Source organism: Gasterosteus aculeatus, chromosome 9, assembly GCF_964276395.1.
Source record: "Gasterosteus aculeatus chromosome 9, fGasAcu3.hap1.1, whole genome shotgun sequence".
NCBI lineage: Eukaryota > Metazoa > Chordata > Actinopteri > Perciformes > Gasterosteidae > Gasterosteus > Gasterosteus aculeatus.
In genome coordinates this window covers 14,309,827-14,328,166 of record NC_135696.1, presented here as the reverse complement: position 1 = coordinate 14,328,166, position 18,340 = coordinate 14,309,827, and the positions used below count along the sequence as shown (strand labels likewise).

The 18,340-nt window shown below is 40.6% G+C and overlaps 1 protein-coding gene across 3 annotated transcripts in view; it reads right to left on the bottom strand.

Moving 5' to 3' along the window:
* The window catches only part of ctnna2 (catenin (cadherin-associated protein), alpha 2), a 224,977-nt gene that overhangs the window by 194,646 nt on the left and 11,991 nt on the right, over nt 1–18,340 (bottom strand). For all 3 annotated transcript variants that reach the window (XM_040186278.2, XM_078109035.1, XM_078109034.1), the window contains 2 exons: nt 15,444–15,550; nt 655–850 (listed from right to left, as the gene is read on the bottom strand). In XM_040186278.2, the coding sequence (XP_040042212.2) occupies nt 655–850; nt 15,444–15,545 (298 nt within the window). In that variant the 5' untranslated portion in view covers nt 15,546–15,550. The remainder of the gene's footprint in view (nt 1–654; nt 851–15,443; nt 15,551–18,340) is intronic.

The window sequence follows — 18,340 nt, the reverse complement described above, 5'->3', positions numbered from 1 at the left end:
CACAACATACGGTTTGCTCAGTCACACTGGCTCTTTCTGCTGATGTAGTTATCGAACGGGGAATCCAATTCCGTTCTGGGGACAAACATCTGATTCACATGAAGGCCTGCCGACCGGCTCCGAGCACCAATAAAGGAACTTTGGAAAGCGGTGGCACTGACCCGTGAGAGCGGGAGCTCCCTGATTGAGGAGCGGCGGCTGATGGGCTTCTATAATGGGTTACGATTCAGCGAAGGCGCGCCACCACCACAGACCGTCAGAGCCAGCAACGCATAACTTTAGGGTAAAAAAAAAAAAAACTTCTGAATTTGGCTCATTACAGTCATGAAGGCTCTGTGCACAAAGTGAAGCCCAAAAGTAATGGCTACTAATCTGTCATGTTTAATGGTTTTGCCTTGCCATTCACAACTCTCCAACTGCTGAAACCACGCAAACACATTTGACTTGTTGTGACACTCGGAGAGCACTTAATACACTGCCAAACATTACAATTTAAAAAGTGATTGCTCTCTTTGACCAGCTTTCAATGCCAGACAACATCATTGAACAGTCTTTTCATAGAAAGTGGTTCCAGCAGTGCCAATTATTTCAGCTGGAAATGGTGCCGAGTTGAAAAAGAAAAGTGGAAAAATAAAGCACATTCAACAAGCTCACCTTGCTTCCGAACATCCTCGACAGCAGAAATGAGCTCCTCTTTAAGGTCCTGGCTGTCCTTGGCGATCTGCTCACCCTTTTCCAAAAAGTTTTGTGTGGCCTGCTCAACAGACACGGCGAGGACATGGGCCTTCTTGGAGCGCCCCTTCTTCTTGCTCGATGGCCCTTTGTTGCTGGTGTTCACCAGCGTAGTGACCTGGGGGGAGAGAGGAGAGCTTGCTGCAGGCCGGAAGAGTAACATTTACACGTGAAACATCGGGGCGAGGGTGGAAAAGACACATTTAGAAAATAGCCTGCAGTGTTCAATGAGTCAACAAGTGAGTCTTGTTAAATTTCTGTTTTTTTCCATTTTAAACTGTCCGTGTGAGTCCTTTCGAGTTCCAATTAGAGCGTCAATAACAACAAACCTGAAATGACTACAGTGAATTCACTTCCAGGACCAGCAACTGGAGAGCCGCAATTACGGCTAATACTGCTAAAACTGTTAATAATTCATAAAAGGGAGGGATTATCACCACGGCTTTCATGCTGGTGTCACATTTGCTGCACACGACTGCGTCTGTCTGTCTGAGGCCGGTGAGGATCCACATGGACGGAATCCCTCATTACACACTCCAGTCAAAGTCAGACGGCCACGGAAGCCGGCACAGTTGGTTGCTAAAAGTAGTTTGTGGAATAAATCAAACGCTCTTCACTCTGAAAAGCTGCTAAGAGCAAAGTCATGTCCCGCCTAGGCTGCGTTATTGAAGGGCTGCAGGAGTCAAATGAAAACTTGAATGATGTATGACGTTGCTCGGGATGGAGCCAGGAATAGAGACCTTTCTCGTCTTTGGAAACTATTTTAAATAAAAAGTAATTCATTATTTAATCCGTATCCAAAGCAGCGCTGTTTATCATCCGGCCCTCTGCTCAACGTCACCGGAACGAGTGCTTGTTACGAAGTGCAAACTTTCCATCTGACTTTGGGGATCAATAAACCTCATCATTACATTTGCACATGGCAGCGTAGACCAACCTCGGGCCAAAACTCCCTCCATCTCGCACACAGCCTGTGTTTCTGCACTCACACGCCGGGTAACCACATCAGAGCTCGGATCCGCCGATAGACACACAAACAAACAGACTCATCCACTGCAGCGAGAGCTCTTGTGATCGTTGTTCAGCAAGTAAATCAACAGCATGATGATGCAAAAAAAATGGGATTTCCATCTGTGCAGGTCATAAAAAGAACCTGGTGTTAGGATTAAGATGGATATCTTTGAGAAAAATGTAATATAATTTTGATAAGTACATTTATATTATCATGTAGCTTACAGTCACCTGAAAGCAAGTATTGCTGTGTTTTTGTTAGTATGAACTCTGCCTCATCTTAATCCTCTTCACGCAGAATGTTTTACAGCCATGCTTCTCCAGATGCCCAGAACCAACAAACTACACATTGGTTCTATTGAGTTTGGACATTTAGTAAAGCTCACAGAAGTTGGAAAAGGACTAGTGAGGGAAGGGAGTTGCAATCTGTACCCACGTCACTGCATCTTACGCACTGCACTCTATTATAATACAATAAGCTGATACATACACACCCTGCATGCATGCAGACATGTGTATCATGCATACGAATATGCATGCATCGACCCAGGCAATGCATGTAATACAAGCACAGTCAAAGTAAGGCTGAGAACAACTTTTTTAGGGTTTACCTATTCTCACGTTGGGCATGGAATTGGATTTTTGCTGCACCTTGGTGATCTCTCTTTGTCCCAAAACCGCTCAGAGCCCATGTATTCCTTTCCGTTATAAAGTCAAGGTGTTGATCTCCACAAATACCAGATTGTCGGTCAATGAACAGAGAGGGAGGGCGATTCTACACACAACTCACAGGTACATTATGTGTCTGCAGAACAGCGTGAAGGTGCCGTTGAACAACTAAAGGCAGGTTTTAACCTGCGTGAGGTTGGATGTTAATAATGATTTCATCAATGTTCACTTTCTTTCTTATGAAGTCTCGTTGGGGTTTTAAAGTTTAGATGAGCAGACAAGGGACGCCATAAAAGGCATCTGACTTCATTGCGGCATCAATAAAAACATAGTTTAATTTGTTTGGCACTAGCGGAAATAATACTAAAATAAAGTTTGGAGTGCACCTGGTCCTGTACAATTTGATGCATAATATCCTTAAGCGGTTTTTAAATCAAGCAGAGCAATTATTTTGGCTCATGACGTTCATAAATTGGCTTCCCATACCATTACAGAGTCGATCCACTACCAGCAGCTGGCAACAAACACAATGGATTAGAGTCGGCAGTGTTAATGTGTCTGTAGTCAGAGGATGAAAGATGAGCCACTGATCCCACTCGGTTTGCCGCGGCTTCATGTTGAGGGTTCCGTGTCTCGCTCAGTGGGTGTATATAACCAGCATGGGACGGGACTTTTTTTAACGATATGAGAATCATCAGTTTGTTAATCATTTTTCAAATAATAAGAATTAAAATAAATGCCATTTTAACTAAGTTTAGAGCTTTATATGATTATTTAAAGCCCTAGATTTTCCCTGGCTCCAGTTCCCTGGAAGCAGTAAATACATTAGACAACGTAATGACATTAATCGTAGGCAAACTGCACACTTGTTTGTTTCCTGTTGTGGCCTCTACCTTCTTCAGATGTTAGCTTCAAGATTAGAGGTCAAGTGTGTCGATTTATTTTAGATCTTGGCGGGAACCCGACTTCCATCTCTTCATCATGCCTTTTGCAACGGAAAATGGGAACACACCGAGTTATGGGACTGCATAATTCATCTGCACTTTCAATGCTCATGTATTCATTAAAAGAGGGATGGGCTGAGGATCACACAGGAACATGGCACGGGTCATGTAGCTTTCCGCAGGGATTGAATCAGAAAAGTCAAAAGCTTGCTGATGCTTTGTTCTGCAACAGTGACTTAAAAAAGATTGATGTATATTTAATCATGCCGCAACAACCTCACAGTATTCACTCTGGCAGATTCCATTTATCTACCTTCACACAGATTTAACTGTGCTATTCTTATGATATCTAGTTGTGTCCTCACGCAGAAGCCTCGCAATGAGCGTGAAAAAGGGAAACTGATTATATTATCGATAGCTACACTGTGTGTCCAGGACAGTGTGACAGGGGACCAGAATGCACAATACAAGGAGCCTGACATGTTTCAATCTTACACTGTTTAGTCTTAAACTCATCTGAAAATACAGAGTAGACATTTTCAAAGACGGGTGATCTGAGTGAAGGGAAGAAGGCTTCCGTGTCCTCGAAGAAACTTCGACGGAGAAAAAATGTGAGAGACCTACACAAGTGGGCAGCGGAAATTGGACTGATTAGATGAAGCATGGAGATCAGATTTAACAAACATCCCTGGGAGGACGAAAAAAAGGAAAAAGAAGAAGACTTTTGTTCCGGTCTGAATAATGAGGACTTTTAGAGGGTCTTAGTCACCAAAGCTTTTTACTGTGGTTGCTGAGCAATGCAGGTTTGAGCAGTGTCACTTCCGTGGAGACACAGCATATGATAAATAGCCATCCAGTTCATAATAAAAGGAGCAGGGATAGAATGCTGCAACATGATGTTAGCTTACAACACTGCTGGTCATGAGTATTCACATCTTTTGAAACTTAAGTTGGTTTGTATGGTTTTCTATTCTAGGACCTGGAAGGGATTTAAGCCTATTGCAGTAAACTTTCTATCACGGTGCCAATAAATGGTGCAACATTGAGATAATGCAACATGTTTTTCATTGAACTGTATTCGTTACTGTGACCGTAACCTCAGCACTTTACTTCATCCTCCTCCTTAGACACGTTCCCTACGAGAAAAATGTTTCATTAAATTGTGAAAAAAGGCATTAGCGTTATTTGTGGTTTGTTTCCGGCAAACTATTTTAACATTCAAAAGCTAGAATGTTTTTGGTTTTACAGAACTTCACTCCATGTATGTATATTTGAGGACAGCGCAGTACTGGCGAAAAAAAGACCTGAACACAGACTAATCAAAAGTAATCAAAGCTAAATAATAAATGCATTAGGGCCGGGTACTCTAAGGTTTTATAAATACACCAACGTAGCAATCCGTTAACCCCAACAATGATTTTATCATGCGTTAAACACATTTTTTGAGCATTGGGAGAGACTTACCGCTGCCACAGAATGGACATTTTCATTTGAAATCTCTACCAGACGGCGTAGTCCGTAAAAGCAAAACTTTTTAACTACTGCGAACTGGAATTGTTTTATCACCACAGTACCAAGAACCTGAAGTACCACTTAAAGGCGTTTTGCAGCATTGATGCAGCCCACTAACTAACCAAACAACCGGTGGAGCCAAACATCGGCCGACTACTTTTGCACGAAACGTGCAGGAGAACTGTCGACTAACGAAGAATAATTTGGAGGAATCGATAAAAAAAGTTGATGTTAAATGTTAATTTTGTCATTGTGTAACTGCTCAACTTCGAAGTGTTTTTCTTTCTTCTTTAACTGAGATCTGAGATTCTCCAAAGGAAATCCACAGGCTTTACAGATTAAAATGTCCGCAGTAAATTCCAGCTGTGTACTTTTTTTTGTGCTAGACCACTTTACCTCCCTCCAACAGGGGCCCTGTTACTGAACACAGACTGTTTATGCTGCTCCCTGATTAAAGACAAAGGTTTTTTCTGGTACCTGTTCAGAAAAAATGCCTGTTATATTGTTCTGATCACATTACTTCAAAATAACAGCGTGCAATGTACTAGTTTTTTAAGTATTATTGAATTTTGTGCATTATGTCATTAATCGCTGTTAATCACAGAAAATCATGTGATTAATCAGATGACACATTTTTATCTTTTCCCAGCTCTAATATTTATGCCAGCTGGTAATGGTCCCTATAAGCCCAATAATCTGTTGTGTGTGTTAGCAGCACTGCTTGGACTTCATGCACTTCATGTGTTCACGCACACTTGACTTGTGTTGAACCAGGTGATATATTATTTAACCGATATCGAGCTGTACTCTTAAACCTCAGTGCTTTTGGATATTTTGGTATAGCATCAAATTCTTTGTGCAAGCCATAAATACATTAAAAACATTATTTCTTTCCAATTTAATCCAACGGTATGAAATATTTTAAACACAATACATATGCACAAAAACAGGACTATCCTAATTTCAGTTCCAATGTATGAATTGGTGCAATAATTGCAGAATCCTCTTATACAATGTATAAAAATAGTGACTGCGCAGGGCTCAGTGGAAATGTAAATCAAACAACAGATCGAAGTGAGTCACATTTTTGGAGTCCATATTCAATCAATTAGAGAAACAGAGTGTGCATCAAAAACTTAATTAAAACATCTGTCTCAATACAAACACAATGATCAAAACAAATCTATGGTAATGATTCAAATTCCACACTAAGTGTGCTAAAAAATGCCATAAGACAGATGAACAGATGCAGCACTTCATATATTGAAATAATGCAGTTGACAGATGTTTACTATGAATGTGGATAACAGGACGTAACAACATTACCGAATGTACCAAAAGATTGACCGTGTGAGGAAGCACCGACACACACACGCAGCCATGACCACGGACACACATCAGGACACGGTCACTGGGCAGGAAGGACACAAGACCGCAGATGCACAATGAGAACAAATCCATGAAAAATGGCTGAGCCATGACTAACGAGAAACTATTGCATATTGCATTTTTACACAGGGCCCGAGGAAGTTTGGTTTGTATTTTCAACATATTTATAGATGATAAATTACAGCTCTGTTGTTAGTTATCAGTGCCTGCTAATGCACTGCTGTAAATTCTCTGGACAAATAAGAGTTCAGCTCATCCGGATCTGGTGTTTTTATTGCGGTTTCCCCACCATCAACCCAACCAGCAGCCCCATGTCCAACTCCATTTGTTCCTCGCACCTTTGTCATCAGCAATCATGCCTCTGACAGAGATGCCTTTATTCAGCCCAGGCTTTTAAATCCTGCCCAAGTATGCATGATGTTCCCCTGCGACTCAGATATGGAAGCTCGCTGCTGCCTAGATAACAAATCTTTGCACGTCATTGGACAGTGAAATGTTGTGATGAATATAATCTCCTGCTGCCAACAAATGGTTTCAAGTTGTTACCTCAGCCTTTGTATTCAAATTTGATTGTATTGTTGTTGTTTTTTCAAATCGATGAGATAGCAAAGCATTTCCACCAACTGTCGGTGACTATACTGCAGCATTGGTGAGGCTAACCTTTCCTTTCCTTTCCAACGCCTACGAAGTTGTTGTGCTTTGCCCTCCCATTTTATTGCTGATCGATGGCATTAAATGCCATGGGGCCGTTCCTCTCCACAGCACCGGCCGGTGGACTGTCCACTCAGTAGTAAATCCTCGTGGCTCTGCGTAGCCATTTAATTTTCCGCCTCCAGCCTCTGAGACTTGCATCCAACGGATGAGTGATGCCATATAACTGTTGGACTTTAAGGGGGCAAACGGCACACATGCATCATCATGCAAACCCATATACCTCTCCTAAGAGATTTCCTTAACCTCTGCCATCCTCCCCCAGTTAGTGATGTACATAACCTTCCCTGTTAAATACCTGATGAGGCCATTTATGTCCATGGACAGAGTGAGTCATGTGTGAAAAAGCTCGAGGAGACATACGCGCTAATTTTCTTTCAAGGTGGGAGAATTGATCATCTCGCTTTGAGAAAGTAAATTTAGAAAACCTGGTAGTACAAGTTGGGTGTTTAAAAAAGTAATAACTACTAACGCATTATCAACGCAGATCAAATGCATTCGATATTTTAGGCTGTCCTCCTTGTATGTCTTTTGCCGTAAGTTATCAGGTCCATCAGCTGCAGTTTTGTTGAACTTTTCAGTATTTTACACTGATTTACTGATTCTAAATGTCCACCAATTTTACACACCTCCGGAATATGTTCTGCCTCAACCTCATTTTACTTACGTTAAGTTGTGAGCATGCGTCAAATGTAACAAATAGCGGAAAGAAAACACGAAGAGGAGGCAGTGGAGTTAGAGGTGTTATCATTGGGGGGGTTTATATATTTTACAAGTTGAACATATGAGAATAGAATTCATGTGTTCAGACTCTCTATGCCTCCATAATACTTCCTCATTAGTAACCCTCATATCCCATGTTCCTATACTCTGTTTGATCCTCCCACTCCTTCATTATCATTCTCACTACGAGATGTCTTTTTGATGTCCATAAAGTTGCTCATATCATTTTTGAGACAAGAAAAGACCTTTTATCAAACACAGTTGCAGGTGCAACACTTGATAAAGATGCTTTTGCATCCATTAGAAAGCCATTGCACCTTCAAAAAAGCAAATGTCGTCGGGAATATCTGGAACCAAATGACTAGCGGAGTTGAGCGGAGAGGTTGTTGAAAACTTGTTTTGGTTGCCAAGAAGTTCCTAAATCTGTGCAATCCCGGCTTATTAGAACATTTCCACAATGATGTATTGCAACGACGAAATGCGTTTCAACTTTATCTTTCCATTGCTCATTGTGAATATAATACATACATATATTACAGAATGTCAGTGTTAAAATAGCTTTTTACCATTGGTACAAAAATACCAATGAGTCCTCATTTGACTGAGGCTTAATTTTGGTATGACATTCCTCGAGGTTTCACGTAATATTCACAACAAATGGCAGAATATATGCCATCCAAGATGCTGTTCACTTCAAAGACAGGCCACATAAAAGCCTTCTAAAACCTCATTCTGAAATGGCCTCAAGCGTGAGATGTGGCCACAATGACGAGCGTCAAAGAAATTAGTGCAGCGGGTGTCTTCAAGGAAAGTGTGAGAGCGCAGAGCAGCGCTTTGAGGTTTGGGTGAGATGAGCAGTAGCATCACAGGACATGTGCGCATACGTACATACGTAGCTTTCCAAGGTCAGCTCGGGTCGAGTAGTAAAAGGGACCCACAACTGCACTGGGCTTCCTCTGCTTGTGATCTCTTCCGTGCACTTGCTCTGTAAGCCTTTATTCCAGCTCCACAACTCCAAAAAGCCTTCCAACGTCCAAACAGCTGGTATTTCTCTTGTTTGTGCCCTTTTAGCGCTTTTCGGGAATTCGTCCCTCAGAATTTGGACACTAAATCGGGTGGTAAAATGCAGTGCTTCAATAGGAAGCAATGACTCACAAACCGGATACGACAACGCCCGTTTAACTCAACCTGCGATGGAACAGTGCGAGAAGTGGTTTCTGCTCGCAACAGAATGCCCTAACTGAAACAAAAGCAAAATGGTCGCAAAATAATTGATTTTACAGTTCAAGCATATTACGTGGAACGTGACAGCAGCACATACATCTAGAGTAATCTAATTCAACGTTTCAAACATTTATTTGTGAATACTAACTATGAAGCTCAGCAGCAGTGTTAATTTCGTCGACGAAAACTATGACGAAAATTTTTCGTTAACGATCCTTTTTTCTATGACTTAGACGAGACTAAGACGTGACGAAAACGATCTTAAAAAATAAAAACTATGACTAAATCTATTCTAACTTTCGTTAACGAGATGAGACGAAGATGTTGGTGGTTGACGAAGTCACAATACTTTTTCTCCCTAAATTCGCACGCAGGTAACAGACAACAGACAGGCAAAGTACGGCGGATATTAACGTGTCATGATGACGTCATCCACGAACCCAGAACGCTCGCTCGCATAAGGGGTCTCTTTTGTTGGGACAGTGGAAACAATAAAGGATCATGAAGTTTCCGGTGGCCATGTCAAAAGCATTGCAAGTAAACAGACAAAGACAACAAAGTGTTGCATTTAGATCCCTGGCCCTCATGAAGTTGTTACACCTTTGGCAATTTGTTAAATTGCCTTGCAAATAAATGCTTTGCTATTCTATTTCATGTAATGATTTTCACATGTCATTTATATTAGCTCACACAAACACTTCAACCATTTGTTCTTGGCCCGGCTCCTCCGTCAAATTTTACAACCCATTGTGACTCAAAAAGTTTGCCGACCGCTGCTATAGACCTGTCCTAGGAGGGACATCTAATGGACAACCAAGTACTGCAAGCTAGACTATTATGCAGTTGTAGACACAACACAGGGGGTCCCTGGACCTGAAAAGGGAAGAAAAGGAGTTTAAAATGGCTATTAAATGTGACTAAAACTAGACTAAAACTAATTATGTTCTAGTCTAGTTTTCGTCGACTGAAACTAGACTAAAATGTTCTGAGTTTTCGTCGACGAAAACTAGACTAAAACTAAGAAGGATTAAAATGACTAAATGTGACTAAAACTAATATGCATTTTTCATCTAAGACTAAGACTAAATCAAAAATATCTGCCAAAATTAACACTGCTCAGCAGTGAGACAAAAATGGAAAGAGAGTTGTATAATAAGGTAGTTTAGCAGTTCAGCATGGCAAGTAAATTATTCAAGGCAATGGGCTTATTTTGTGGTATTTTCTGTTCCGTAGAATAAAAAGACTGTGCTATCAAGTTAACACCCGTTCATAGGTCATATGGGAAGAGGATGGCTCTGAGGAGGGAAGTAAAAGCTACATTATTTAAAACTGCATACAAAATGGAAGAGAGAAACAACAAGCAGAAAGTCATTTCAGACTATTAGGCCTCATTTAGATTAAATATGTGCACATCTCGCTCCCAGCCAAATTTGCAGACACTCAGAATCACAGATTGTATGTCTGCTTCTTTCCCTTTCATCCTCTTCCTCCCTGACTCTTCCTCTCTTGCACGCACATGACAGAGCGGGGAGGCACGGAGACCGCCGGCTCGAGAGTCGTTACAAGATCCCAGATCCATCAGCTGTGCTTCGCCTATAGATCTGCTTTAAGTCACAGCGCGGGGTATAACATCGTATCTATAAGAAGTGTGCATTTTTTGTTTAACAAAAAACTCATGCATGAATGGAGGTGTCACTAGGACAAAAGATAAGAGGAAACAAATATATATTTGTCTTCAAAATATTGTATAATTTAAGTTCTTCCCCAAACGCCATTACATGTGAACGCATAACAATGATAAAGGTTTAATTTACCATCCCGCAATTTTCACTGAACAGAGCCTAAACACATCGTAGAATCAGAATCAGACTCCAAAATTGACACGTTTTTTCTCTGTTCTCCTTAGTTTCTTTCACAAACCCCAAAATATATATATATAAGAATATGAACCAAAGGACGAGACATACAAGTAAAAAACTGATGTAGGTATAAACTTTTAACAAATATACAAAATAATATAAAAAATGTGTGTGTGGCTGCTTTTCTGAACCCCGGGGCAAGCCATATGCTGACATAACAAGTTGTCAGAAGATAAGAGCCCAGAGACGGATCAAAGTATGGTTCACATGATACAGTCGTAACCCAGAGGCACTTGAAGAGGTCATGAGAACACAGGAGATAACGAGGGTCCCTCTGCATTATGACACAGTTGTCATATTCATCACACTAGTCTGTAAAAGCAAGGTATTACCTCTCGGTTTAAATGCATTGGGGTTGTGTGTGTGTGTGTGTGTGTGTGTGTTTGTGAGTTTTTGTAAAGTAGAATTGGGATTCTGTAAAACAGCACCTATTCCTGACTGATCCAGGGCCCAGGTGCTATAGTATATCTGAATATGTGCAACTGGAAATAGTGTTTTTAATAACTTTTGATCTCAGAGACAGTTTGCAGTTGCACATGTTCAATCAGAAGTTATTTTCTTAAAAGCGAGATGCTGTATGCAACAGGCTGTTGCCAGATTCCCAAGTAGTTTCCAACCTTTGAGAAAAAACTGAAATGTGGTTTAAATAAAAACTCTGAAGAGGGGTAAAACATCCCTCTTAACTCCCAAAAGTGTCAGTTTGAGGTCCATACTTCCTCCTTTTCCGCTTGCTTTGTGGATTATGACAGCGATGCAGCTTGAAGCCCTAATCCCCTCGCCGCTGTCGTCTCGCCTCCCTTTATGTTAAGCCCCTTGACTTGTGCTTGTGTGTGTGTGTGTGCGTGTGTAATTGTGTCACGTGTCAACCGATGCTAGGACCCAAACTTTGCCCTTGGATGACATACAAACAAACCAAAGGGGGCTGAGGCCTCCAGTGCTGACGGCGAACTGCACCCTGCAGGTGCCCTGCTGGCCCATGACCAGAAAAACAGACATCAATTCAATAACCAAGAACACCAATGGAAACAAGAACACACCGAGACACAGAAAGCTCCTCGCTCCTTTCACAGCATGTAGTCGGTTAATAAACCACAGATGTCAATAGCACTTAGCAGGACTTGTTACTAAAGGCCCTAGTTTTCAAGCCGGAGTTTGCTTCAAGCAATCCCACAACGAAAGAGAGGCAACAACCTGTAGTGGCTAATCAGCACGTACACACAGTAATAGAAGTAGTAGTTTACAGCTTAGTTACATGTGAAGAGGTGGAGAGAGTGCTGGAGCGGAATCAGCTGTGCACGTAGCTCAGGCCGGCTAATATACAGAGCTAATAAAGAGACAACCTCTGAGATCAAAGATTTATTTAAGGAGGAAAAGTTGCACTGAGAAAGTTGGCACGAATGCTGAGCATCAATGACGTCACCAATCAAATTCCAGCATAGCAAATAGAGGCACCTGTCGAAAGAGACGACAGCTGGGAGATGATTTCTCTCTCTTGTCCTACAAACCCGCTCTTCTCTGCCCTCCATGGAAGCCGAGTGTAATGTCAACCACCAAACATCCCAATTGTGGAAATTCCTTTCAAAAGGTGGAAGGAATTTGGATAAATCCATGTTAAGAAACAGACAAAACCCATATGCGGTGTATGAAATACTAAACCTAGAATGTCAAACTACCTAAAGATGGAACGTGTAAAATGTAAAACCTAGTCTAGATAAACTCGCTAAATATCGCTAAATATGAAAGAATTTGTTTGTTTTAGTCAGCATCAGTCATAATCCCTAAAACTAATCCAACTGGTATGAACATGATAATAGACCTCAATTAAAAAACTTAAACTGTGCCAAAAGTGCATCTGACTGCAAGAGAAAATCAACAAAAGCCTCAAAGCAAAATGACCCTTGACAGCAATTATTCTGCATATTCATCCTGGATGAAAGACATGTACAACTTTCAAGCAGAAAACGGTGAATAAATGCTGTTTTTCTTTTAAACATTGATATTGAATAGAGCTGGTGTTAACAGCAGGGTCCATCAGAGGCGAGGCAAGACTCGTTCGAAGCATCGGAGGGAACGCATTGTTCCCTCAAAGCTCTCAAAGTGCTTTTACCCCCACCTGATTGTAAAACACAACTTAATTCACACTGAACAGACACCAAGTAAGAGTCTTTGTTAGCCGAGTCTCGTGTTCGGAGTGAAGTGTGAATGAGCGACCTCAAACCTCAAACCACTCTACTCTTGCTGCCCGTAGTTCGATTAATAGCTCACTTAGAGGTCCGGCCTTGTAGATCCAATCTGAGTAAAGATTAAGCAACACGACTAGCAATTTGTGGCCTCAGATTCTTTATAATTTTGGCTAAGTGAAAAAAACCTAAATATAAAGAATGTTCTGCTACATAAGTATGTATTCATTCATGAATGCATCTTTGTTCTTCTTCAAAATAATATTACATATTTGTACCTCCTCAGGGTTGAATGGAGAGTGGGAATCTAACAATTTAATGTTTCATCTGTATTAGGCCTCTTCATATGGGCATTATTTGTAATAAAGTCATATTTTTCTGGAATTTGAGTATTAATTTAAAAGAAAATGTGTCAATTGCTGTAGCGTATTAATTAAAAGCAGCGGTTGTTTTTTGGTAACTAACATGTTGGACGGAAACAAGCCTCCTGTAAAGTGGTAAAGTAGTCACAAGTGAAAACCACACAAAGAAAACATTTTTGGGTTTCTTGCCCCAAAATCATGTAAGAAATACATTTATTATTAGCCAAACCTTTATATTACTTTTAACTGCCAAGACAGAAATTTATCTGTCAGAAATACTGGAGCAAAGAATCATGGAAGAGATCTTCCTTTTGTTTTTTAATCGGGTTATATTAAAAGTTTAATATCAATTTTCAAATATGTACTTTTTTGTAGGTTTTTCCATTTAATGGCTGTAGGTGAAGCTCCAGGTTCTGTTATCATCTTCTCGGTTTTATCAAGGTTCCACTTTTTTACTTTACAACGTTGGCCAACTAGTTTCATCGTCGCCACATTTCCATATTGACATGAATAAAGTCCAGACTGGCATGAATAAAAATAGACAAGCTTCGGAAGGCTTCCTCCCTCTTATTCTTTCAAAGAAGATACACCGCTTGCCATTTCAAAATGTTTGCCGTTTGGGAAGTATACCGCCTTCACATGCAGTGATAGAATACCGCCTTCAGTGCTGGAAGCTATGGACTCGCCCATGACTCCAGCAGGACGCCAGTCGTGATAAATGAGCCCTCTGTCTCAGGCAATGTGAGCTCCTGCAAGGCAAACTTCCATTCCATCCAGAAACACTCAATCATTTCTAAACTGACAGGAAAAACAATCACTTCATATCCGTAAAATGCTTTACGCCTCCTGTGCAAAAAAAATAATAGCAAAATAGATTTAAATTGGGATGAATTAAGACCTAAAAGTGAATACAAACTATATTGAAATTTTAAAAAAATTGGTTGTCAGACACATCATTTGTCGTGTGTCATGAGAGAGAAGCTTTTTCAAGTATTTGAAGGCCTCTCATGAGAACAAATGGTGGCCGTGGATGACAGACTTTTCACGAGAGTTTATTCAGGTATTCGATGCCAGTGCGATTCAAAGTAGGGTGATGGGGCCATTTGAAAAAAAGCATGTTTGGGTTTTCTTATCAAGCACACAGTGCTGGTGGTTCATTGAATTTAATCCAATTGCAGCAAATAAACCCAAAACTCAAAGTTATACAGGAGGGGATGAGATGCCAACGGGCCAGGAATAAGCCAAGATAAGAAATATATAATTATGAATATTGCAAATGACAAATGAAACCCCTCCTTAGCTTTTGCTCTCATCATCAGAACATCATTGTGAATTTGACTTGAAAGGTGTACAGATTGCTGCAGATCATGAAAGTGAAGTGAAAAGTACAATAATTATTAACAAGAGGTAAAGACTCACTCAAAGTGTATAGCATTAATGAGTTCCTTTCCTCATATAGAAGAATGTTCATTGAGAAGAGGAGAGGTGTCATTTCTGTGAATTAAGAATTAAGATTTTAAGTATATTTTGTTTATTTGGGTTTTAAATCCCAATTATTTTGGCCGGGAGAATTCTGATATTAATATTTTATTTCAATATTTCCTTTTGACAATAATTCGGTCGATTGTATTTTTAGGTGCTCATGACAATATTAATCTACAACAGGAATAATGCTTTGATTCAAATTTTTGGATTCTTCTTTTAATTCACTTAATCATAACAACCGTTTCTTTTCTTTTTTTTTGCCCGGTAATATGTCTGTTATCTTTTATGAATAAACTCATCCTGAAAGAATAAACAACATCCAACCCTGTGATCCATCAGAGTAAAACATTTACTCTCATACTGAGCAACGAGTAGTGTCAAAACCTCCGGCTCCATTCTTTTAAACACACTGATTGGCAACAAACCTTTGAGAATGTCAGAAACTGTGAATATGGACGCAGCTCTGTTGATACATTATTATTATTATTTAGGCCTCAACCACTTTGAGTTCAGAGCGCGTCAACTTCAATGCCTTCGGCTGCTATCCTTCGTCACACCTGCCTCGTGTGTTAAGTGAGCTACCTGTGTGACGAGGGGCTCCAGAAGCCGCTCCACGGTCAGCGTGCGGATTTCAAGGCTCTTCGGGTCCCATTTCAACAGGATGGGGGAGGTGGCGGTCGTCATGGTCTCTGTTGAGAGCAAAAGCGGATCAACGGTTAGAGCTGTTGACTCGTTGATAAAAGAAATTATTGGGTAGATTAGATTTGCTCATGAGGTGTAGCGGCGCTCACACAATATGCAGTCTAGCTGTGCCAATGGTTTAAATAATGGGATCACAATTGGGAAGATGATGGACTGAAGTATTGGAATGAATTGGAGTGAAATGCATGCTCCACCCACTATCAGAATTAAGCTTTTCCTGAATTAGCCTGCAGCCAAGGGGCAATCAAAATGTTTTGGCTCTACTCGTGAGGGGCTGTCAACCACCAGGCAGCCTGTGAAAAACCGTCTTCAATGTTGCTGCAGCTCTCACAGCGTATGAGTAATATTATACATTTTACTCTGTTGAGAGCGCAAACGGACCAGTATTTTTATTTTGCTTACTGGTCTTAGACATGGGTCTAAGATTGTAAACCCATGTTTAGTGGTAGTCTATTGATTGTACAGTAAATCAAGGAAGGAATGTATTACTCATCAGTTGAAAAGCTAAATTACATTCATTGGAGTTTTACTTAAATCATTGAAGAACAAGCATTGCACTATGAGGCCTGGCATAAAAAAACACCCTAAGAAAAGCAGGCAAAAGTAAAGAAAACCCAGAGAAAAGTTGGAAAAAATTAGCAAAGGCTGAAGTGAGTGGCATGTGTGAAAAGCTGCACTCCTGAGATGGTGCTGAGCTCTGCAATATGAGTCTCAATCGTTTAACTCTTTATACAATCCGGTCCTTAAATTGCAAACTGTTTCCATTATAGTTTCTAAAACCCTGAAGCTCTGTGGGGGTCACATTAGGTGAATATGAGGGCTGAACAGCTGGCATGGGAGTAGCAGTCTCTTTGACCGTGGGGATGTTGTTTCTGCAGTAAGCAATTTCCAAATGGGCCAGCTGGGACTGGCTCAGTCTACTGTCGATGTCAATGAGGCAGAAGGGAATAAAGGATGTTGAAGAGAACGACAGATCTGGGCCGGAGGCCACTAGTGCTACATTGCAGTGGGTTAAAGATGGACAAAGCAATATGGAAACCTAGAAATGTTGATGAAACCACAACCAAGTCATTATAGTTCTTTTTCGAAAGATCATGGACCTTTAGCTCTAAAATAATTCGCTGGTGTGCTTGTGACATTCCAGGAACGAATCAGGCTCTGTGCTTCTGTCAGCTAATCAATCCGTCATGAATAGTGGCTTGACATTACACAAAGTGTTGAACATAGCGTTACAGTCTCAGTTTACTTGTGGCTAAACCCTAAAACCTTTTGCAATGGAGACATTTTTTCACACATTGCAAATTCTAAATGCTTTTTTCCCCAAACATTTATGTTATGTAATAGGATGTACATTGTTGCTTGTTAGAAATACCAACTAAGTAGAAACTCTTTCTCTATGCCAACAGTCTTGAACTTGAAGTGATGCCTGTGACGGTCTCCCGTTTTTCTCTCGTTCTGCAGCTTTCTCTCATGACATTAAAGGTTTCCCGAGAGCGCGTTGTGCATTCGGTGAAAATGAGTGATGCAAATGCAGTGATGCATGCCCCTGACGGGAAAACAGCTGCACTGTGAACCCCCCAGGCTGCCATTGTAATGCAATAAACTGTTGACAGTGAAACTTTTCGAAGACGGGATTGGAACTGGTCCTGTCACATTGTGTTACCAAAGCAATTATAGAGAGTGGTTTGTCGGGATTTTGGTTATGCGTGATGCGTCACAGTGATTGTGTCAGCTAATGCTTACCTGAAAATGTTTTGAAATTTAAACAAAATGATTTAGCGCCCTGCACTAAATTCACAGTTCACTTTGGTTGGAAATCACAGAAGAGAGACGCAATTACATTGTTATACGAATCATGCTCATCGAAGTGCACTGAGCGCAACGCATGCGAAACGCAGCGGTCAACAGCATTCCACATTTTCCGTGCCGCATGTTTTTGTTGGTGGAGAGCTTTGTAAATGTTGTGAGGCTGTCAATGAATGCTACGTATCTGCGTCTATATATTGAAATTGTAAAAAATGACATTTTTTCACTGCATGTGTCCATGGTCATGTACAGCGCATCGTGTTATGCAACCACATTATGGACAGATGAAATATTTCAAGCCTTTAAAAACAACGCTTCTTATGAAGCAGAATATTAGCATGAAAGCAAAGTGAAACTGACACAGTTATGTTTCAACATGACAGAGTCTCCCATGAAGCTTGAAGGAAACAGCTGACGGACTGTCATCTAACAGACTGTCGACAAATAATGCCGTAATTGAGCACGTTCAGCAGGAACAACATTTGATGATGTAGAGTGACATTTTGGTTTACACGTACAGTATATAATGATATATATATTTATATATATGCACACACATATCAACGTGTAAAAAGCATGCTCTTCTCATAGAAAGCTTTGCTGCATATCAAATCAAGCTCTTCGCAATCGCATTGTGTGAAAAACTTTCTTGAATGTTGCTTCAGCAACAGAGAAGAAGAATAAATATCACACATGGTCCTCTGTTGTATAACAGATAGCATACAAACCAATATCTCTCCCAATAAATAACAAAACTCTGCGTTGTCAGTGTTTCCGGAGCATTCAATAAAACCACAGTGTGTGTGGTGTGGTTTTATTCAATTGTCTGGTTTCATTCAATCATATTCTCTCAAATGAAACTTGCCTTCTGTCGCACAGTTTTGAAGACTCGGTCTTGGTTTCTAAGAAGCCGGCACGCTAAAGAATGCATCCATGGAACAGGAAATATGGTTGAGCAAGCAATGCGGGAA